A 25,053-nucleotide genomic window follows, 5' to 3' on the forward strand; every position below is an offset into this window, starting at 1 on the left:
ATAAATAATATTTCTTCAGGGGAGCTTACAGAACAGCGGGTAAAACAGATATGTAGCAATTTATAACTTAACACCAGAAGTATTAGGAATAATACAAGGGTAAGAAACATCTAATTCTGCCTGGGAAATGTTTGAAGGGTTTAAAAACATTTGGGCTGAACTTGAATCATTGTAAAAGTTCTTATGTGGAGGGGAAAAGGAACAGACATTCCAAGCATAAGTAACTTTGGCAAAGCACGTGGACCATAAAAGTACTTGGCATTTTCTACAAACAGAGTGGTCGTGTACACGTAGCTTATATTCTTGGGATTCTTGGGGAGAGGTAGGGGGAAAAACTGTGACCTTTTGAAGAAGCAATTGACCAGGAAGAGTGGAAAAGTTGGGGCATCTCTGAGATTTGGTTTGATTTTGTGCAACTCAACTAGCATGTTATGCACTTACAGGGAACATCAGACTCTTTAGATATCTGATTTTTGCACTACCTGAAAGGGGTTATGGATTGTGCCTTGATACACACAGAAACTTCACTATTTTAACACAGTCTTCTAGAATATCAGAGATGGAAACTCACATAGAGATCCTTGAATTGTATTGATGGATAATTATGACATATGCCTTGCTTGAGGTCCCATAATAAAGGAATTATAGTTTGGATTAGAACTCAGGTTTCTTAACTCCTGAGATGTTAGTGTTTATACACTATGCAATTTCAAAACCAGCCTTTATTTATTTATTTATTATTTTTAGTATAATGAAATATATGGACATATATCACAAAGAGAAGCTTGCTATGGTTTGTATGAGTAAGAGAACAGCATAAAGCTGTTCAGAAGACAAAAGGTAACATTTCTTTTCATTCTCATTTACAAACTAGTTACCTTGGACCTTGAGATTCAAACTGGTTCAGAAAAACTAGAAGCACAAGAGTCAAACTATGCATAGATCTCCTGTAAACTTAATGTATTTTCTCAGAGTTACTGGTCTCAGAGAGTGACAGAAAACAGATAAGGAAAAACAGAAGTTAGCTATTTAGCTTTACAAGTAAGAAATGCATGTTAACGGGAACTAGGTCTAACAGACAAGGATATTTATGATTCCTTTCAGAAGCCTCTCACCTTTTACATATTCTTCCCAATATAACTAGACCCTGCTGCTGTGTGTATGTGTATATGGAGAGGTAAGGAAGTTATTTAAGTATTACTCAGTAAGTTAAAAATATATAGAATTATAACATCCTACAGAATTCCTAGTGCAACCCCATCCATTTGGGGTACTCTAAAGCCTGACATACAGAGAGGAGAAATGACTTGGTTATTAATATATAACCATTTCAATTCAGAGCTAAGACAAGAATCTGTATTTTTTTTTCTTCGGAGAAAGCAATTACCTTTCTTTGAAAGCTCATGCTTACTTTTGCAGTGGCTGTTTTTTAGAGTAAACCCATTTTCAATCTCTCTAGAGATGAGCTCAGGATAAAAGTGATATTTCAGTACCCAGACTCCAGACCAAGAATATGGCTAACAAACCCCAACCACCCTATCCTTCTCCAGTTCCAGAGACTGCCTTTTATCTAGAGCAGAGCAAAGGAGAGAGAAATTGAGAGAAAGAGAGGAATGGCAGAACGTTAGAGTATGTAACTTTCCCCCATTCTGTAGTCTTTCAACAGGCAAAAGAAATGACCTAACCAGAACGAGACAGCTCTCATTTGAGTTGTGGCACCACTGCAGGCAGTTGATGACCATGTCAAGGATGAAATAAGGAAGGGTAAGGGCCAGGTCCACTTTTCTGGACCTTGATTTATTCAACTGGAAAATAAATATTTGTATATGTTACTGCAGTGACTTTAAAATATGTTAACACATTCTTTGATATTTCTCCATCCAAGAGGTGGAGCTGAATTCCCCAGCTCTTGAAAATGGGTTGGACTTAGAGAATCATTTCTAACAAATAGAACACTGCAGAAGTAATAATATATCACTTTTGAGGTTAGGTCATAAAAAGCATTTTGGCCTTGCCCTCTTGGATCACTTGCTCTGGGGTAAGCCAACTGATGTGTTATGTGGATACTAAAGCATCCCAATAGGGAGATTCATATGACAAGAAACTGAGACTTCCTACCAGCTTCCATGTACCTGCCCTTGGAAGTGGAGCTGTCAGATGACCACAGTCCTGACCAACAATTTGACAGTTTCTTCAGTTAGTAACTGAGCAAGAACCATCCAGCTAAGCTTCTCTCAAATTTCTGACCTGTATATACTGTGAGGTAATAAATATCTGCTGTTTTAAGCTTCTATAGGGCGATTTATTTATGGAATAAATACAGCCCTTTTCATACTTCTTACTTTTTCAGGACTATGATTTTTTTTTGTAGTCTCCACCCCTTAGAGCGATATGAAACTGTACTAAATCTTTCGTACCTAAAGTTTTTAGGTACGAAAGATTGGACCATGTGCTCTGAAAAGTTCTCCAGCATTTAACAGGTTAAGGAATTTCTCTCAGATCTCTTCATTTCCTCCACATGTCTCTTATAATAAACAACTAACAACAAAAATAATACCACTACCAAGCATGTGCTTTACATGTTTTTTGAGATTAACATTTATGATATAATTTTACCCTTACAACAATCCAGTGAGGTAGATATTCTATGATTCCCATTTTATATATGAGGAAACTGAGAACTTGAGAGCAAAAGTATGCTATTAAAAGTCATACAGTTAGTACAACTAGTATTCCAATTCATATCTTCTGACTCCAATTTAATATATCAAGAACACAATGGAAATCACCAACTTTATTCCCTGACACTCACTGCACATTATAGCTATAATGGCCTGATATTAGAAAGTTTTTACACATCTTGCTTCCCTTTTACATTACTGATATTTGGAAATGAGTGAAGAATATTTTTCTATTCTCCTTTTTCTTCTTTTTTCTTTTCTTTTTTTTTTTTGAGACGGAGTTTCGCTCTTGTCACCCAGGCTGGAGTGCAATGGCGCAGTCTCAGCTCAGTGCAACCTCCAGTCCACAGGTTCAAGTGATTCTCCTGCCTCAGCCTCCCGAGTAGTTGGGATTACAGGCACCCACCACCACGCCCAGCTAATTTTTGTATTTTTGGTAGAGATGGGGTTTCTCCTTGTTGGCCAGGCTGGTCTCAAACTCCTGACCTCAGATGATCTTCCCACCTCGGCCTCCCAAAGTGCTGGGATTACAGGCGTGAGCCACCACATCTGGTCCCTTTTCCCTTTTGGCTGTTCTTAGAAGTCATTTGTCTTTGCCCAAAACCATTTCCTCATAAACACTTTGTCCTGTTTAAGATGACTGATGATATGGATGTCATAAATACTAGAGTCCTGGCCTCCTTTGGCTACCCAGTTCAGTCTCTACACTGATTATTTCTCTCATTTTATTATCTTTATTTTGTGTTCTCATATTTTATGTAATTTCATAATAAGATATGAAAATAAATGACTCAATTCCAGTATTTGGCAATGAGTTTTAAGTTTTGTATATTAAGAAAATGATTATTCACAATATTAGAAGTTCTTTTACCTTTTAAATATGTATTTATTATGTAACATCATTTATTTCTCATTGAAACATATGCAAACTTAAGACAGTTTTCCTATATCAGAGCACATATCTAGATCAATATGGGAGATTTAGTAGATTGAGATGGACCCCAGATATGTGTAATTTTTTAAAAGATGATATTCAATTCTAGTTAAGAACCACTTGCCCAAGTTATTTCAAAACACAATGCTAAATGATAAATGAATTGCAAGCATGTGATACAGTTTTTGACAGTAGAAAATTAATATGTTATATATGTCTTTGAGTCTTAAATATACATACATTTTTTCTTTTTTAAAAAATAAAGCAATGAAGTATTAAAATTCCCATTACCTGGGTGAGTTAAGTTAAAAACAGCTCATGATCTGATTTCAAAGTTTAGTTTGAATCTTCTTTCTTCCCATGAGCTAATTTCTAAGTCATTTTTTTCATTTATATATTTTGAAATGATTAAACTGTTCAAGAAAAAAACTTTGTGAATTATTTTCTAAGGGATTTTGAGTGTGTCAGTAATCTTGCTACACTAAGAAATAATAGTTTTTTTGGTTCAACATTATAACTTAGTAACATAGACCAAGATTCATTAAGCACCAATCTTTGCCAAACCAAAGAGAGTCTTTTTTCATGATCAAATGATTCCATACACATTAGAGAAGTCATATAAAAATTCAAATCTTTAATGCAATCAGAGGGAATCCAAAGGTAGAGAGAGCAGATGCACAGATACCACAGACTTCGTAATACTCACACCAGTTTTGTCTCTTCCTTCATTTGAGCTTTAGCACGTTCATTTTGAATCCCCTATTTAGCTCTTCAGATAAATGGATCAAGGGATGCTTTCTAATGACTGTGTTTCATGCTCTGCTGTGTTCTAAATGTCTTCACTTCTTCTGAGGCTCCTTTGATATCCAAAATGAAATGGCTCATTTACAGATCGTTTGAGCATCACATTCTTAGGGAACTAACTAAAGCTACTGAATGGAAGGTAACCAAATACAGTAACTTTCAAATTTTTAAGCATGCTTTCTCTTAGCCAGAAGCTGTGATTATTATTATGCATTCCTTCAACAACTTTTCTTTGGGGAACACTTACAAACAAGGTGTACTTTTCTGCATGCTGTTTTATCTTGATACCTTGGCAAACTCAGGTGGAGTGCTGGTAGCAAAGTTCTTTTTTTTTTTTTCATTATCAAATATGTGACATATCTCAGTTTGAAGATTTCTTACCTCTTCAGGCTTCCGAAATATGTTATTCTCATCACATTTGTAGACAAAGATGACGGTATGCATTCACCAAGTTCATTTCATTTTTCTCTTTCGAGGCATAGGAAAACTACATTTTCTGTCCTTTTTTATGATTAAAGAAGGACCTCAGAGCTAGTTCTGGCTAATGAATTGTAAGTGAAAGTAATGAGTGTCATATTTCAGCTGAAGCCTAGCACAACAGGAAGCCACACATTTCAGATGGCAAAGCATAAAAAATGTAAGCTCTGGGCTGGGCACGGTGGCTCACGCCTGTAATCCCAGCACTTTGGGAGGCTGAGTCAGGCAGATCATGAGGTCAAGAGATCGAGACCATCCTGGCCAACATGGTGAAACCCCGTCTCTACCGAAAATACAAAAATTTAGCTGGGCGTGGTGATGCACACACCTGTAGTCCCAGATACTCAGGAGGCTGAGGCAGGAGAATCACTTGAACCCGGGAGGTGGAGGTTGCAGTGAGCTGAGATCACGCCACTGTGCTCCAGCCTGGTGACAGAGCGAGATTCTGTCTAATAAAAAAAATGTAAGCTCCTATGCTGGACATGTAGCATAAACAAGAAATAAGTCTTGTTATATGAAGCTACTGAAATATTGGGGTTCTTTGTTAGCATGACATAGCATATCTTATTCTGATTAATACATATGATGACTACAGCAATCCCACCAGGTTCCAAATGTCACTGATTGATATTTCATATATAATAAATACATTTTACTAATCATCTATTCAACTGTTTCCTTGTGCTGAGGCAACTTCAAGGGCTAAACATGCCCTACATTTTCATCTATTGCCTGCAAACACCGTGTTAAGATGATTTGTAGTCCTTGGCTGGAGAAAATCAGAGCCTACAAGGGTAAAAGAGGAGTTAAAGAGAGATAAAAATTAATGGTTCTTTTTTTTTTTTCTTTTTGCATTAGAATCACCTGGGAAAGTTATCGCGCGTGCAGATCCACCCTACATCAGAGATCCTCATTCAGTTAATCTTGGATGGAGTCAAGAAACATGCATTTTAATATGAGCCCCAAATGGTTCCAACATGGATACATTAAGGAATACACTTCAAGAAGGCTTGGGCAAGCTCCTAATTGAGGCTCTTTTCCCTTACAACCTGAACAATAATACAGAAAATATGGGAAGAGTTTGAAAGAATTCTCATAGGTAGCAGTTTTCCAACATTGACCCATGAAATGCCTTATTTAATTATCAAGAGCACAATATAAAAAAACAGACTTCTAGACAATGTCCAGCACCTAATGAACTGGTCTCTCTGGGGAAGGGCCTGCCTTGCGACCTTCATTGTAACATGTCCCCAAATTGCTTATCCTTCTGTGCATATCTTTATGATTAGTTTAGTTTATTATTCATGACTTTTTCTGAACAAAAACTTTAGTTTTCCCAACCACTTCAAATCTTCAATCTGGGAGTGAATACATTGTTTCTAGAGTTCTTAATAGTTATAGGAGAAGGTAACTCTGAAATTCAGTTTTTATCATAACTGCCAAAAAACATTTGTTTTTGAAGGTAAATTGGGAATATATTTTTATTTTCCACCAAGAAAAATACAAATAATGTATTTTGAAGGAAAAAAATAAAGCATTATCATAGAGTCTAGAGGACATTTAAAAAATTCTATCTTTTAAATGCTTTAAGAAGGTTTATAACATTTGAAAATGAAGCCATGTAAAATTGTAATATGACAAGGTCAGATGATATATCAGACCCTTAATATAACATTTAATTAGCTGTGTGTGGGTTTTATATTAACTGCTTTTTTTACTTGAATGTTTTATGGCCCAGATTAAATAATTCCATTGAGGTAGCTTTGTAACAGAATTACTTCCCCTTCAATCTGACATGTATGGTTCTAGAATTGGCACTGGATCAAGTGTCAGAGTCTGGGTTGGAGACTCAACCCTGTTGATAATTGGCTGAGTGTCACTAGGAAAGTCACTTAACCTGGATAATATGTTCCTGTTCTATACTGCTTTTGGACATTTTATAAGAGTTTTTAAAAGGTGAGGCATATGAAATAAATGTATAATATATCATTTAATGCCCTCAACATCCAATAAGGTTAACAATAGCATCTTTATTTTAGCTAGTAAGGGCTAGCTAAAGGCTCAGAGAGACCATGTTCAAACAGATAGGAGAGAAATAGGACTCACATCCATCTCTACTTGACTTAAAACTCATGTAACTAAGTAGACAATTTCTTATGCAATGATATATCCATTTACCCTACAATCCTATTATTTCTATTATGGATATGCATGGCCCACGAAAAAAATGTCTTTCTTATTATAATTTGCCTCATTGAAATGTATGGAACTGAATATCACATTCAACTGTGGCATGTCAGGTCAAGAAATAATAACATAACCTCTTAGCCTTTCTCCATACAGTAGAAGTATAGTCCGTTACCTTTCTGACCCTTGTAAAACTAATGCTGAAAACTAAGACTTTTACTGCTTTCACTACACTTATATTGTTCAAGGAAATTGATACTTGCCAAAATGTAGTTCTGAGAGCACCAAAATGATCTAGCTACTCATATAATATGAGCTCATGTTTAATTTTCCATGCCTCTGCCATTAGTTCTTTCATTTCTTTTTCTTCACTAAAAAAGAAAATAATTTATAAATGAAAAATTTAATTTCTCATTTTTTTCCAAAGATATTTTACAATTTGAGATGCTGTGTCAATAAGGAATAACACTAATAGTGGATCCAAGAATCTTCTCCCTCCTGGAGCTTTGGAGCCACTTACATTACCCATTATTAACAGATTTGGAGAGAAACTGCTATCTGTCTTCCAAGTGAAGGTCCTTGAATATACATCAAGGATGGATTACTCTTTACGAGAAGGGATATAATAGAGGACAAGGCCTTTGGGTTGTGCTAAGTCATTTTCTGCTAGATATTTAGTTAGGGTGGCCTGCCATTTCTTTCTAATTACAAGTTTCTTTGTGAGTCACATTTACTCTAGAGGACCCTCGTTCCCCCATCTTTGGAGTAGGAATCTTCTAGTTTTTTTCGGTTTCAACAGAGAAAGGATCTTCTGAGAACCTTTTCAAGAGGGGTAGTGAGATGAACCTGCTTTCTTTCTTTCTCCACTGCCCATTCACTGTTACTGAGTGGGAGTCACTGACACTCACTGGGCCACAGCTCACTAACAGCCACAGCTAACGTGTTACAGGTGACTTCTCATGTAAGGTGTGGTCTCTTGCTCTTTTGGTTCTGCTCAGGAGTAGCAGACTTCATGCTTCTTATTTTTTGACAGTAAAAGGCAAGAAGCCCCTAAAGAGTAAATGGAAGGCACCCTATTTTCTAGCTTTTTCTTTTCTAATGGAGGGTTAGGTCAGATCAGCTCAACTGTAACAGCCCAGATGTCTTCCATTTGCGGAGAGCATAAACATGCTTCAGTGTGTCCTTAGAGCCAACCTGTGTCTTCCAGTTCCAGTGTTACCAGGGACACTTGAATTCCATTTGGAGATATGTTCTTCGGCTGAATACTTTAGTTATGAAGTTACAAACTAGCTGCCCTCAGGCTGACTATGGCCCACAGATATATTTTGTTTGGCTCTTTTTTTTGTTTGTTTCCTTCTTAACTTTAAGCCATCCCAAAATTGACATTATACATAAAAATCTGGATTTTTGAGATTCTCTAGAAAAAAATGGACAATATGGCAACATTGGGGCTCGATTAGTGGCAAAAATCAAATGGAACTGAGTAGAAGCTGCCTTGTTTTTTTTTTTTTTTTTAGTTGGAGCCTTGTTCTGTCGCCCAGGCTGGAGTGCAGTGGCACAATCTCAGCTCACTGCAACCTCCGCCTCCCAGGTTCAGGCAATTCTCCTGCCTCAGCCTCCTGAGTAGCTGGGATTGCAGGCACCTGCCATTATGCCCAGCTAAGTTCTGTATTTTTGTAGAGAGGGGGTTTCACCGTGTTGACCAGGTTGCTCTTGAAAAACTGACCTCAGGTGATCCCCCCGACTCGACCTCCCAAAGTGCTGGGATTATAGGTGTGAGCCACCACGCCCGGCCTGAAGCTGACCCTTTTGAAGCAATATGTGTTCTTCAGTGCCTTAGAAGCCCAATGATCTACCTGACTTGAAAATCAAATGCCATGTGCCTTTTAGGAGTTTATGAAAATGTTGACAGAGAAGAAATAACTATCTGTGCCTATGTCCCTATTCACATCGGTTCTAGATGGAGAGGATGTAAACTATGCTGATATCTGGCCACATTTACTCTTTTTTCTTACCTTCTGATCCTTGTAGGCACTTGAATTTACTATCCCTTCTCAGAAGGCTGAATGGGAAGAGGCACCCATCTCTACACTACATTCCTAACAATACTGATTTTTTCATCTGTCAGTTCTAAAAATATGAGATTCTTGTAAACTTCCATTTCATTTAAGTCACGTTCTCCCTCTCTTTGGGTTCTTTTCCACATCTCTCCCATTACATGTCAGAGAGAACCAAAAAAGGCACTTTAGTTTTTCTGGTACCTAAACCAAATCTCAATTTCCCGAAATGGAAAACTCTCCGGATAAGAATACAACGATCATAGAAAGGAGAAGGGTGAGAGAGATGTAAAAATTTGTTAGCACAAATCAAATGACGTAAAAATAGAATTTTATTGATGCTAACAACGTTAGGAAGTTTAGAGAACACTAGTTTACAGTGAGACAGAGAACACCACGTATCCCTGGGTGGGTATGTTTGGTTCTTTGAGGAAAAATGTGCTGTAGGTTTTCTGTTGAGCTTCGTCCTACAGCTTCCACCAGAACCAGCTCCTCTCCATGCTGCTCCCTGGGAAGCATGCGCCCTGTAAGTATCATAGCCCAAGTACACCTGACTGACTTATAACGTGAGGTCGATCAACACACTGAAAAGAAACATATTTAAATTCTTAGCTCAGTTTTAAACCCTTGGACAAGATAGAGGATCAGACTTTAGGCAACTTTCACATACTGACCTTCTAGGGCCCAAGAAGAGTGTTCTCTTCTGAGGCCATTAGAGGCAATAATTCTGGATTCAGGTCCTTCAGGTCTTTTGTCTCCTAGAAATAAACAGTTTTTAAAAATCAATAAAGGGGACAGAAATCTCATAGTCCATTAGATGATAAAAATGTCAGGTTTTCCCACAGGTTCATGACATACAGAGGGTTGGTAGAGATGGTAGCCACCACCCACCACACACAGTAATTATAGGATATAAAAGTCATTGTTATTGGATAAGTCCGTGAAATGGTGAAGAGCAAGGGCTGAGATCTGGGGAGCAGGGGGTTCCAATCTGGTGCCATTTTGTATCCATTGAGTCTCTGACTCTTGGGAAACAGGCTTACAGAGGTGCGTCTCCCACTGGGGCTGGTTATGAATCTCTGCCCGGCTCTTGTTCCTAAGGTGATTCTCTCCTTCACAGTAGGTGACACAACAGCGGCAGGTGGCAGAGGACTTCCCTCGGTGCTTGGACATTGTGCCTGGGGCCGGAGGGCTACCTGCAACCCTCTCTGAGCTCTGAAGTTCTGGGGGCTCTTTCAAACGGCTTCTCCTCCTTTGAACGTGGTCCAGACTGATGTCAGACTGGGAAGAGCAGCTCTCATTCCAGCCGGAACTGGCACTCAGACTTCTCAGTGGAAGAGCCAACCGCAAAGCTTTCCAGAATTTAGAGCCAGAATGTTTGGACTTTTCTCCCTTCCAGCTCACAAAAGACACAGACTCCTTGAGCTGAAGAATGCCTGGGTGCGGGTGCTCAAGGGGACGGTACTCAACCACAATGAGCTTGGTGGCAATGGAGTTCTGGCACATGACACCCAGTTTAAACTCCAGCATGCTGATGCTCTTTTCTGTCACATAGTCAGGACTCAGGACAACAATCATCCTTCTGCTTCTCTGAATGAAATCAAAAACTGCTTCCACTGTATCTATAGAAAAACGGAAATACAGGATAATGTATAGTGAAAACTTACATATATTTCAGTTCGTTATTGTCCATCTTCTGGAGGACAGGCAGTGAACAAACACCTGAGACGACAGAATCTCAGTGCTGAATAATTTACCCAGTCAAAAAATTCTACACCACTCTTACCAATGGTTGCTAAGAATTTACTACCTTCAAGGATGGTATGGTAGTTGAGCTCAGTCTCTCTCTCCACCTGCAAAACCCTCATTGCAATACTCTCCTTCTTGAATGTCTTTCTTAAAAGACATACACACACATACACACATGCGCGCGCATGCACACACACACACACACGGTGGGCAATTAAGTAACTACCATCAAAATATTAACCACCCTCAAAAGCAAGTCATTTCAGCTGTTTACAAATTATTTCTTGTTTTGATATCTTCTTTCTTGCAAATTTTATCTGGTGGTCAGATCTTGAATCTTTAAATGTTTAAAATATTTGACAACTATTTTTATACCATTGTAGTATTTTCTTCTTATATCTAGATTAAATATTTTCAGAATATTTCTCTTATTCCATAAATGGCATGGTCTTACATTTCCTCTGCATGTTTACCATTTCCCTCTGGATAATGTTCAGTTTATAGATGTGTCTCCTAAGAGTAGTATTATGAACAGGAGTGAACATAATGCTCCTGACATAGTCTGATCAGCAAAGAGCAACAGGAATTATCACCTCCTAAGATTCTCAGTTACACCCTTTGATACTTAACATTTTTGGACACAACATCAGACAGTTCATAGTGGTTCATAGTATTTATCTTGTTATCAATTAAATTCTTTGTGTGTGTGTGTGTGTGTGTGTGAAGAATTGGAAATAAAGGGGCAAAAACAATGACAATGGGTAAGAATTTGTCAAGCAGCTAAGACTTCTGGCAAACCATTCAATTCTAATGTTATCAGGGTGGATTTGGACAGATTCCAAGGGAAAGTTCTTCAAATAAATGTAATGCTTAACTCACTATGAGATTCAGGAGCTTAGAACATGCCATATCCTGAAAGAAAAAAATTCAAAATTGAATTGTAAATCCTAGCCATTTATAACTTTGAAAACATGTGCCAGAGTCACACTGTGAAGGTGAACACCTCTGCTTTTGGTCCAGGGATGAAACAGTAATGGAGAGACTTTCAGCCTTTGAAGACAGACTGAAAGTTTGCATTGGTCATTGTGAACTTGACAGGGAATAAGGGAGCTGTGCTTCTTACAGATTATTGGTTTTTTGTTTGTTTGTTTTTCAATCAGTGGATTTAACATGAATTTGAAGGGAAATTGGAGAGACATGTGCTCAAGTTTTGAGAACTTTTGATTGGTTTAACCAAGAGTGCAAAAATGTTTTTAGAGACATTTTGTTTCATTCATTCTTAAGAGATAAATAAAAATTCTCACTTATCATTAAAATCCTTCTGTGTGTATGAGTGTGTGCACATGTGCATGTGTTTTAGTAACTCTTCAGACCCCTCTAGTCCTACTGAGAATCTTATGAGGCTGCCTCTCATAAATCAGAGAATACGAAAGTGGGACGTCTACTGCTTCTCCCGGCTCCTGAGAAATGTGAAATAACCTTAAGGCAACATGGTTAGCTTGTCAACAAAGAGAATTCATGCAAATGTGTGTGTGCGTGTGATGTGATGTTTCACTTCAAAATAGTCACCTTAGGAAAATGTATGTTTTTGCCAATAGGAATATTGTTGTTTAAAATACAACACTGTTCCAGATGTTCTTAAAACATGTCTTTTGAGTCTGTTGCTCTTTTTTCTTTCATTGGTACTCCATCCAGAAAGTAAGAAAATTTAGATTTGAAAAAGGACAATGCTAAATGCAGATAAGAGTGGTGGAATTTTAGACAATGAGGAACAAATGTAGAAGATGCTTCTCAGAAAGGTCTTGGGCTATACTGAAGGATCTTCACTTGATACTGTAAGGGAAGTTGCATACTTTATGGCGTATTTTAAAAATACCTTCCATATTGTCAAAACTTCATATTTGAAGATAGGAGCTATTATTTTTTAATGCTAAAGTTTACTTGGAGAAGGAGTAGTAATTTAGCCCGTTTATTCTATTTGGCTCAAAAAATGAGGTATGGCCATATAATAATGAGATCAGTTTTCTTTTGTGGTACCAAATTGGCTTTGAAGTCATGTTGTATGACTGAGAACTCTTCAATACTCAAGAATGCTCTTGCCTGTAAAAGTCATAATTTCCATGGAGTTCACTTAGAAGAAAACTAGGACTGTAATTTTTTTTTCTCCTCTGGATGAGTTATTAGTAGATAAAAGAACAGCAAACTTCTGTCTTTTCATTTTCTCTCTTAAAACTTGAAGTCTAGAAAAAAGGAAATATTTAACTTGGAAACTGGATGTGGTTTCAAATATCGCTTTCTCCATTTATCTCTATTTTTATCTTAATATCTTTTGAGTCCTAGTTCATCCATCTATAAAATGCATATGATAAACTTGTAGGACTGATAAACAAATTAGATGCCTACATGTAAATTTCTAGCACACAGTACACATTGCATAAATCACAGAGAAATAACATAGACTAGTTGCTAAATGCATCTCTCATACCATTTTGTGCATTTACTTGCATTAAAGAGCTAGTGACGTCAGTATATAATGGAAAAAATATCTTGAGAGTTTAAGGAAGGTTAATCACAGCCAGGTAGATCATATGCAAAATGCTGAAGTTGAATCTTCCAAAGAGTCACCAGTATGTTCTAATAGATCACTTAATATGTTCAGGGTTGGAAACAATTTCGGACTCAAAACCACTTATCCAATGCAAAAAACTCATATACAAAATCTCAATGAAAATCTATCAAATAACTGCTTGTATACCTCTGGTAATGGCAGACCTGTATTTCCAAAGATAGTGAATTCCATCAGTGTCGAATTCTGCTTTATAGCTGTTTTCTAACTGAGAAGAAATCTGTTTCCTTGGAACTTTGATCTGTTGATCCTAAGCCTACACTTTCGCGACTGGTTTGCAAGAGGAAAATTAATTCTTCAGTAGAAAAATTTTTACTAAGCTAACCAATTCTGAGTATGTTATGGGGCTCAGTAAAATGAACAAATAGGATTTTTTTTTTTTTCCTGAAGTCTCGCTTTGTCACCAGGCTGCAGTACAGTGGTGTAATCTCAGCTCACTGCAATCTCCGCCTCCCAGGTTCAAGTGATTCCCCTGCCTTAGCCTCCCGAGTAGCTGGGACTACAGGCACACACCATAATGCCTGGTTGATTTTTTGTATTTTAGTACAGACAGGGTTTCACCATGTTGACCAGGATGGTCTCGATCTCCTGACCTCTTGATCCGTCCACCTCTGCCTCCCAAAGTGCTGAGATTACAGCGTGAGCCAATGCGCCCGGCCAGGGATTTTTTTAAAAGCAAAAAGGCATTCCTATCACTATGGACTTGTATTATTAACTGAAAATAAAATATGTTTCCAAATATTCATCACTGATTTATTCAAAATTTGTGACAGAAATGCATCTTTGATTCAAATGATCATCAATTAATTGAAGTCATGACATTATTTTTATTTTATCTATTTCCAAAGCAACTACCATGGGATTGCATTAAAGCCTATTAGACGAAAAAGATTCCTGTAAGCTACCTAAGTTCCAAGTTGAGTAAAAAGGAAGAAGCTTGTTTTCCTTTGTTTTAAAATAATCTTTCTCTCCTTTTTCTCTGTCTCTCCGTATCTCTCCGTCTTTCTGACGGTCTTTCTGTCTCTCTGCACATGCGCATACACATACATATACACATGCACATACACATGCGCATACACATACATATACACACATAAACACATATACACCCACAAAATATGTCCTAGTATTCTGGAGCAATTCATTTTACTTAAGTAACTTTTACTTACATGTAAAGAAAATGTTCTTGATATGAAGTTCCCATTTTGCTCAGATTTATCTCAGAATGAAACTTAACTAATGTGACTCATATTTCTTTGTGAGTATAATAATCAATTCTTTCTGTTTTCATTTATGACCAAATGTGAAAATAAAGACATAAAACACATGCACAAAATAAAATTCAAAGCTGAAAATAAATGGTTTATTTTTAACATAAGTAAATTTACAAATCAAATGAAAAATGAAAAATACAAAAGTTCATGAATGAAATAAAAAAGACACTCTCAAAATATTAAAACCTATGGAAAGAAAATAAGTAATTAACGAATGATGTTTTTGTTTCCCAATACAATGGAGTGATTTTTTTATTAGAATCCTTGGGAATCATCTAAGTTACAATACAGAAGAGAATTAAACAAATGTTGTATGATTTTGTAATTAGATACTCTACATATCACAGTTCTTTGTTAACCTGGGCATGGAAGGTCCTTATAGCATCTATTGAAAACTATTAAGTTTTTTTTAAAAAATGTGAGACATGGTTTGTTCTTGTTCTCTAAATTACAAGTATGTTTCCCCATTTCCCTCAAATGTTCTCTATTGGCCATCTTCTGGAACATTAAAAAAAATCTTGAAACAAATTCTCTTGCAATGATACATATCACTTAAACTTGATATGCTTTATATTACAGCATTTGTAAAATTAAGTACCAAAGGCAGGAATATAAATAGAAAACACATCAAGGCATTTCTAGAGGTGCCCAACAGCATTTGGGATAAATATGGAAACCAAAAGTGCAAAAGGAATGCAGCATTGGCAAGAGAATCGTCCTTTGGTGACTAGACTATTCCCTGTTTGCCTAAAGCTTATGTAAGAATTGATATTCAAAGCTGATCTGGAATAAGCTCTTTTCTGGTCTAGTAAGTGAAGGGTTAATAGAGGGAGTAATTATGGTTTCTAATAAGGAAAAATATTAATAAGGCTAAAAAAAGTAGATCCAAGAATGACCTACTTTTCTACTTTTTTCATCCAAGTGAAACTTTTTTCAATTTAAAATAATCAATAACACTTATATAGGGAAATGATTTATTATGAACTTCAATAGTGATGAAGGGCACTTAAATATAGGATATAATTTTACATTCGTTCATCAACATTCATGCTACTGGGATAAGGGCTTTCTTAAATTATGAATTATTGTGTTTCACAGGATACCAAGACTCATTTACAGTTATATTTGTTTCCTTTATCACTCAACAGTTCAAATAGTTGAGCACTGAGATGAACATAGCTTAGTTTCTAAATGTGTCTGCTGGGAATAGAGTAGGAAATCAATTAATGCCCGATGGCCGGCTACTGCTTAGCAGTGACCATGGAGGCTCCGTGCACAGCAAATTCCACTGCAACCCAGAAAAACTGTAGCAATAGTTAAGTTATTCATATAAACTTAGGGAAGGCAAGAACTATGACAACTACCACTCTGTGAGCTATGAATTAACAAATAATATGTACAGAAAACACTGACACAAAAACATTGTAGTGAAAACATAATTTAAAAACTGGACAAGAGTTCCAGTGGCTTTTAATATTGTACCCATAGCTATTAAAGTCATATACATACACATACACACATACACACACACAAATTATATATATGTATATATATATTTCATGTGCATGTGGATTTATATACACAGATATATGTAATGTATGTGTGTGGATATGCATATATATATAATTTGTGTTTGTAGAGATATAAGATATATATCTCATATACACATGTGTGTATATATATGTATAATCTACATGTAACATAGATATTTACCACTCTGTAAACGCTGCACTTAGTTTTCCAAGTCTTAAAAACAGCAAAATATGACTGAAAACAAACAAAACAACTTTCATTGACAGTGGCTTTTCATACTGACTTATTTGGAGCAAGCATATTTCCTGCACTAGTGAGTAGATGACAGGAAATACAGTTAATTCTCTTAGAATATTAATGCCAAAAGCGACTCTAAAGGTCACTAAGTCTGACCTCCACACTTCACAATGGAGCAACAAAAACAAATGAGAAAAAACTGCTTTCCCAGTATTCACATTAGCAAGATTAAGACTTAAAAGACAAATTGCCAAACATCCTTTTCTGTGTTCTTTCCATGAGTCAGAAAAATGCCCTAAAAGAGTTTTTCTGTTACCTCCCTCTCTATAGCACCATTAAGGGGTTTTCTTTCAGACTCAACCAAGTGTGAAGCCACCTGCAAACTCTAAAGGACCAATGCGATATAAGCAGATAGGGAGAAGGAATGAAAAATGTGGGTTGACCTGCAGATAATCAGGAATTGACTGGAGCAAAAACAAGAATTAAGAAATATTTTTCAAGTTTACATATATTACACAAATTACCTGAGATGAGGGCAAGGGTGGTATAGAAGACAAGTCCTTTAAATCAATTAAAAGAAACATTTTCAGTTACACTGCTTTGTATCATCCTAAGTGGATGTCAGTCTTGCTGTGGTTACGTATTACACAGCCGAATGAGGAAAAAAGTTCATTATCCTCAGCTCAAATGCAGGCCTTGATTATCTTTTCAACGGACGAGTAAAAATAAGATAAAAAGGAAACTATACTCGGAAACGCATGACCCTGTCAACAGTGACTTATTTTAAAGACATATTTAAATTCATAGGAAAGGCTGCTCCATATGTTAAGATTTTAAAAAGAATAGAGACATAAAAACAGGGATAGACAATGTAGAAGGGGAAAGTCGCATTGAACAAGTCTTTGCCTGCAAAGAACACAGTGGCATCACAGACTGGTGACAGAACGTTGATAATATCATTCTAAACTTTAGTATTGCCTGAGGAAGTGGAATAGTCAGCCACAGTCACCCTAAATTTATCCCTAGTGGGAGGCTTAGACCATCATTTTTGCCTAAGAAACCATAAACTGCGAAGGAAGAATGGGGGGACTCTTTCTTCCTGGAGTACCCCTTGTTGCTTTTACCCTTTTCATTATTCCTTTCATACATTTTTCAGAGATGAATACGAGAGGCCCTGCTCATCACTGCTAGACCGCCTGGGACTTTTCTTCACTGGCATGGCCACCTGCAGCTGCTTCCAGAACCTGCCCTGTGGATACTTGGATTTTTCCCCTTTCCATTTAATGACCGTGAGCACCGTCTTAGCCCTCTTCAGCTCTTTCACCTTCGTTTCCTTCACAGCTTTGTACTGCACTAAAATGACGTTGATGTTGCCCTGAGAGGCCATATTTTCTAGGCCAGCCTTGAGCTCCAGCAGGGCTTGGGTTCCCTGGAGCACGTAGTTGGGGCTTAGAACAACCAGGAGGCGTCTGCTTTTCTGAATGAAGCTCAAGGTCTCATCTGTGACAACTGGGAAAGAAAACAACCATGGGGATTAGTGTTGGCCAAAAACTCCCCAAAAGCATTGGGGTGTGAGGAACAAATGTAGGGAACTTAGGGTACCAGCCTAAGAACTGAGGTGAAACTTTTTACCAGCAAAAATTTGAACAACTTAATCCTTATACCTGCAAACTCTGTCCATTAAATACCACTGTCTTCAGGGAAACCAGAAACCATATACACATATTTCTAAAAAGAATTCTAAACAGGCATGAAGCCAAAAGGTAGTGTATTGTTGTGACCTTGATCTTCAAAAGCAATACTTGAGACACAAGAAGGAGACACATTATACTGAAATCAGTTTCTTCAATGTGTGTGGCACCTTATGGTCTAGCCACATCAGCTCATGAGCCCTGTCTTCCCCAAAGAAACCCATGCATAAACTCTCTAGAACCAAATGGACATTCAAAAAGATATATGTTATATAATCAAAACAATAGAATTTTATTTTTTGCTAGGACAAGACAACAAAGGGAAGGACCTTCATCTTCTGAAAGTCCCTCTCTATTGTTGGATACCTCTCTGACTCTAATATCACTGTCTTTGGAATAGAAGCTTAAAAAAATCTAGCCAACTGAATGACATTTTGGCTGGTAACACATCTTCAGGTTGGCTTTCTACTTTTTTCTGCTCTGGAGCTTAAATTAATCGCTGGATCTTTCTCCTCAAACTCCTATGATTACTATAAAGCCTTGTGTTTCGGCAGCTGCTAGATGATGTGTCTACTTGCACTAACAGGCAAATGCTTTCTTCAAGGAAAAAATAAGAAAAAGCAGGAAAAATGGAAATGCAATGTAATTTTATTCTGCTGTCAAGGGCCCTGATTAGTTCCTGTCACTAAATTCTCGGAACCAATCCATCTCCTCACAGTTGCTTATCCAGGATTGCATAGTCCTTTACCTGCGTTTCAGATGGTTGCCAACTCTAGGTAACTTACTAGTATTGTGGAAACTTATATATATGTCTTGCTATATTCCTTCATGAAGTCATTTTGCCCCTTAATCTTCTCAGGCTCAGAAACAGTAGGGAAAGTCTTGCAATTAAAATCTAGCATGCACTGCCTGGAGGAGAATCCAGGAATGACTGTGTGTTCCAAGCAGTGGCACTGGAGGCTGAGCATGTGTAAGCATGGGAAGAGACCCAGAGTCAAAGAAGATTGGGTAAGAGCAGCAGGGAGAATAAAAAAGGGTGCAAAAGCTAATTAACAAAAGCAAGATTTAGAGTAATTATGTAGAATGTGAATTCTTTAAAGAATTATCAACCCCTATTGGACGGTCTTACCCAGTTCCATGGTAGATAAGAATTTACTGAATGGCTGTATGAACAAACAAATGGGTGAATGAATGATTGCGGAAATAAAGCATTAGGATGAGTGGAATTTATCCTTTAACTGTATAATTAAGTCATAACTTCCTAGAAAAATCATACTGAAAGAAATGTCTTATGATGGACTTTTGGATGATGACTGGGAAGATAAAATAACTGATCCAACTAAATCAAAATGAGAATAAATTTCAAGTCTATCTCAATTATCCATAAAATATTTTTAAAAAACTGTTAAATGATGAATGTGAACAGGATTTTAGAGGAATAAAATAGGTTTGTCAAGCTTACGATTAGATATATTACAAGCAATTCAACAGGACAAAGTTTAACAGTGGGGTTGGGAATGTAACATATATTTATTAAAAAGACACCAACAAAAAATTACTTTGTGTGTTACTGTGTGGATCTAAAAAGGAGTTGTACTTTTATTTTAACACATTCAAGAATTTAAGCATTTTTTTGTTTCTTTTTTTAAACCTTCTAGTTACACTGGCTCTTATAAAATTTTACAGTAACCCTCAAATGTGTAAGCTGACAGGAAGAAGAAACAGACCCAAGGAAAAGGGGAATTTGAGTAGCACTATTTTGCTTGAAAAGAAAAGTGATGGGGAAAAAAAAGAGCAAATGCCATAGGAAAATACTGTAATTATTATCAGTGAATCACATATGGAAAAATTCGACACACACTCTTCTGCTACTCAGTTTTAGTAAAACCAAGTAAACCTCTGTCTTTCCACAAACAAAACAAATCAAAACAATTCTAGACAAACCACTGCAGATTAGCCTAAACTGAAAAATCTGAATGTGAATAAACAGGCTGTTTAGAGCTATGGCCCTTTAATAGAGCTCTAATTCACTGTGCCTCCACACTTTTCTGACATGCAGCTCTGAAAGATTACAAGGGAAAATATTTTAATACCATAAACTGAGTTGAATAGTATACATCTTCCAATGTAGTTTTATTTCTAGAGGAGTCTGTTACATCAAAGAGCATCGGACATTAAATATCCAAAGACGCTGTGCCACGACTCTCACCCATAATGCAAAACTAATGATTCTCTCTGCCTTTCAAGGTAGCATCATTTGTACTCATCTGAAATACCTACTTCCCCCAGGCAGACTGTCTCGGTCAAAGATGCATAGCTTGTATCCAAATTCATTCTCCAAAACTCCACGGAGGGTCAGTAATACAAATTCTTCTTCTTCAGCATTCCTTGCATAGGATACATAAATATCATACTCTTTCCCATCTAGCAAAAGGAACACGGATACAATGCAAATTAGGAAAGTTTCTTAATACCATTACATTTTTTTCTTAAATCTAACTTCTGCACATTAGACATTTTCATTATGAGGCAGATTTCAGTGAGATTTTCTACTTGAAACAAGTCTCCAGGCAAAACGACTATTTGAAGGTATAATTTTGAATGTTATCTGATATATCCTCAACTCTCATCTTACAGGTTGCTTTATAGTGGAAAAAGAGTGAGGTTTGTCCCATTCAACTGTAAATTAACAAAGCCAGAAAGTAAATCATAGGGACTGGCAATTAATACTGTACAGAAAATTTCAACTTCCCGTCCAAGCATATTACTCATTAATACATTAAAATTACAAATTGAGCAAAACTTTGTGAAACTGCCTGAATTATTTATATCTGAAAAGAACTAAAATTAAAAATATAATTAGATTTAATGGACCGATCGTTCACAAAGTTGCTTAATTAGAAAAATCACGTCTCATTAAAAGCTATCGATTCTGTGTTTGTTCCATAAGCCTACTGAATTCAAATCTTTATGGTGTGGACCTACGAATTTGTATGTTTAAATGCTCTATTCTTTTCACTAGGCAAATTTGCACTAGAGCCGTGCTTTTTAAATGTCAACGTACACATGAATCACTTGGGAATATGGTTTAAATGTAGATTCTGAGTCAGTAGCAGCTAGGTCTAAGATTCTTCTTCTACTCAGCTACACATGATGTTGCTGCTAGTTCACAGATCGCTGTCTGAGTACAAGGAGTGTGGATCAGCACTGTCCAATACAGCAGCCGTGAGCCACGAGTCTATTGCTCACCGAAATGTGGCTGGTTTGAATTGAGATGTGCTATGAGGATACAGTAGAATACATTTTACATTTGGAACATTTTTAGTACCAAAAAAAGACTGTAAAATATCTCATTAACTTTTTACTATTAATTGCATGCTAAAAAATAGTATTACAAACATATTTAGTCAATTCATTATTTTTACGTGTTTCTTTTTACTTTTACACATGTGGTCACTGGGAAATTTTAAGAAGATAAGTGGCTCGCATTATATTTCTATTTGGACACTGTTAATTTAGAGTAACTCACTAATTAATCCAAGAAAACAGAATAATAATCTTTGGAAAGATTTTTAATAGCAAGGGCTGAAATTAAAGTTAGCCTGCTTAAATCTTCCAGTTATTTTAGGTTTTTCAAATCAATATGTTTTCTTTTTTTTTCCCCAACATATTTTCTAAAGATGACAGTACAAGAGGTTTATGTCAAATTTCTGTTACTTACCTAAAATGGTTTCATCTGTTCCAAAATGAGCCCGGTAAAAAAGGACCATCTCTAGCCAGTAAACATGGTAAACAACAATGAGAATTACCACTAGCAGGACTGTGGCTCCAAAACCACAAGCCAGTTCCACTGTGTATCTTGGAGCCGGCACTGGAATGAACAACAAAGAAACAGAATTGATTTCTGTGTGGTGACCACAGTGACCCATCATCCCGGCAAATGGCTGGATAAGCCCAGCAGCTTAGCTATGCGCCTGCCTATGTATGAACAATCAGAGAGAACATTGTAGAGTTTAAGCACTATTTAAAAATACCAGACTGTGTTATACCTATCTTTTTGTTTCCAGAACCTGGCATAGAAAGTGTTTTGTATTTGAATAGTCTTTGATGATCTATAAATGAAAATAGAACCGTAACATCAGGAAGGGCTTAGAAGGTCATCTAATTCAAGTCACAATTTGACACCTAAATCTCCTTAAAAATAGTTTTGAAAATTATCACTCCATCCTCTGTCCATGTCTTGGGATGGAGCTCTCATTGCTACCTGAAGAAGTCCATGGCATTGGTAGAATTTTAATTGCTGATGCAGCTGATTTGAGTAAAAACCTTAATGTTTTTCCATTAGTTTTCGTTTCCTTCTCTTGTCTCGTGTAGTATGAAAGGAACTTAATTATCTTTCCTTTCCACTTGGAAATAGGCCTCAAAAACATTATTTTCACTGTGCAGAAGCAGAGGATATCCACCAAATGCTGGATATGCTTGGTTCTGGAAGTGATCTCCCATGCTCACAGTTCTTCAGTACATATTCTAGAGATGAACTTGCAATATCTGGTGATACACAGACTTCCGCATTTATCTACTTATTTTTTATATTATAGGCACCTCTGCAGTTTCTTTGGAAGTATCAGAAATAGAGTGAGGTAATTCTCAATTACTTAAACACCAGATCTTAACTCATTAGCCCTATAATCAAGGTCTGTCGCAACCAAATTACTAACCACCTTCCTTCCTTTCTTATTTACCATTGCTTTTTCATCAAAAACATCAGGAAGATTTAATATGATGCCTTTTTCTCATGCTGTGACTTCTGGCTGGAAGTCCTTTCTCTTTTTAGTTTCCAAGTCCATGTTCGAACATCATTATTTTACATAAGCTTTAATAGAATAAAATTTTTATTGCAACCTGGCTCTCCCTTGTAGAAACTCTTACTCTTCCCTTTGTTTATCATTTGATTACAGCATTACTTATTATATTGTAATTTGTCTACAGGCCAGCTTCTTCACTCCCTCTCATTCCCCATAAACTATACCTTTACAGTCTTTCAGGTACAGATTATGTCTTTTTCATCCATGATATCCCTAGAATGTCTACTATCTCAATGAACATTTCCAGATATAAGATTTTACACTTCTAGGGTATTTAGAAGCCTATTACTAAATTATGTTCCACAATTTTGTTTAGTTGCTTTCTTAGCTTGTGATAATGAAGTTTAAGTATTTGAAGGAGGAACAGTGTATTTACTGGATCTGAAGCAGGAGTGACTTAAATTGTGCATTAGTCAATTTGATTATTATTTATTGACATCTACCATTTGCCAGAAACTTCTGGGGATCCAACGGTAAATAAGACGGAAAGGGTCTCTGCCCTTTTGTGGCTAATATTCTAATTCAGGGCAGTAAATATGTAAAGAAGTAAATCAGCTGGTTAATTTTAAATAGCGATTAGTGCTATAAGAGAAACAAACCATGGTAATGTGATAGAGATAATTGAAGGGTGGGACTGGAGCAAGGGAGGTGTACTGTATAACACGGTGAGGGAAGGCTTCTGTAAGCACCTAGAACACTGTAGATGTTAAATGTTTGCTGAGACACAGCTTAGAAGAATCTCATTCAAAGCTGGGATTGCTATAGAGGCTCCCTGACTCCAAAGTGCAGGGATCTTTGAACACCATCACGATGAAGCTCAATTATTGATCATACAACAGTTGTAATAAAATCACGTTTATGAACCTTGACAGCTTGTTTGGAGGTTCTAGCAGGGGAGCACAGCTACCCTTACACCCTTGACAAACACCAGTACCCCTCTATTGTGGATGGTCATCCTCTTCTACTGAGGGCACAGCTTTGGGAAGGAGTCACGTGGAGCAGTGAGGGAGGAAGGGGACACCGGCCTCGCTAGCCAGATCAGCTGAATCTACCCTGGTGATTAATGAGGTGACAGATGTTACAGCCAGACCAGCCTCACATCTATGAAATCATTTTTTAAAAAGGTACCTCTTCAAAGCAGAAAATGGTAAGCAGCCTGGAGCTGAACCTGAAGTTCTCTTATTAAAGGGCAAATCACAGAGTTTTGATTTTATTACCCTAAACTGAGGATATTAATCCTGCCACAGGTATAGCATGGGACTTAGCAGTGCAAAATTATTATCAGGTACTCTTGTACTCCTTCCATGAATAATGGCACCTTAAAATACGAAAACTCCATCATAAATTCCAGAAGCTATGATAGTGCAGTTGCTGAAAATTTACTAAGATCTATTTGGATAGCTGGCATGAAAATCACTGTGTCCTTGGTATTTCTCAGTACTTTATGTTAACAGTACAATAGGGTAATTTCCACTGTTATTTTCATTATTTGTTCAGTTATTTTGGCTCCCTCTGGATGAACATTTTGTAATGGGGGTGGAGGTTGTTGTTGGCTGCACTTACCTGAAATAGATTTTTTTAAAATGCCAGTAAGAGAGCTTGCTTAATGACCGAGAGATCAATTACCCTCATAAATTTCCCTCTGCCCCATTCGTTTTACTACTGCCCATTTTATTTCTAATGGGGCATTTTAATTCTGTTTTGTGTCATACAGTCATGTGTCATATTTACAGATTGTATTTTGTAGAGCTATCTTGATAACAAGGAGTCACTAATGCTACTTAACATATCGAACTCTTAAATAATCTACTAGCTGGATTTTCTAAATAGCTTAAGTCACATGCAAGAAGTTCTCTACAGGGCTTTCAGGTAAAGCAGTGCTGGCTTACAGGGAAAGAGTGACCCTTAGACTATATTTGCTAACTGCCTAGCTGGACC

At 36.9% G+C, this 25,053-nt stretch overlaps 1 protein-coding gene across 3 annotated transcripts in view; it reads right to left on the reverse strand.

The window, feature by feature from the left end:
* Positions 1-4,080: 4,080 nt before the first annotated feature.
* The window catches only part of IL1RAP (interleukin 1 receptor accessory protein), a 149,677-nt gene continuing 128,704 nt past the window's right edge, over positions 4,081-25,053 (reverse strand). Inside the window, exons 9-12 of one of the 3 annotated variants that reach the window (XR_007723316.1) lie at positions 21,972-22,121; positions 20,531-20,674; positions 9,815-10,762; positions 4,081-5,682 (exon numbers count right to left, since the gene is read on the reverse strand). Coding sequence is in view for 2 of the 3 variants with exons in the window: in XM_050779255.1 (XP_050635212.1) it covers positions 10,044-10,762; positions 20,531-20,674; positions 21,972-22,121 (1,013 nt within the window). In the remaining variant the exon portion in view is untranslated. Of the gene's footprint in view, positions 5,683-7,516; positions 10,763-14,851; positions 18,069-20,530; positions 20,675-21,971; positions 22,122-25,053 lie in introns of those variants that run through there. The other 2 variants (XM_050779255.1, XM_050779256.1) reach the window with 2 other exon arrangements.

Source organism: Macaca thibetana, chromosome 2 (genome assembly GCF_024542745.1).
Source record: "Macaca thibetana thibetana isolate TM-01 chromosome 2, ASM2454274v1, whole genome shotgun sequence".
NCBI classification, from domain to species: domain Eukaryota; kingdom Metazoa; phylum Chordata; class Mammalia; order Primates; family Cercopithecidae; genus Macaca; species Macaca thibetana.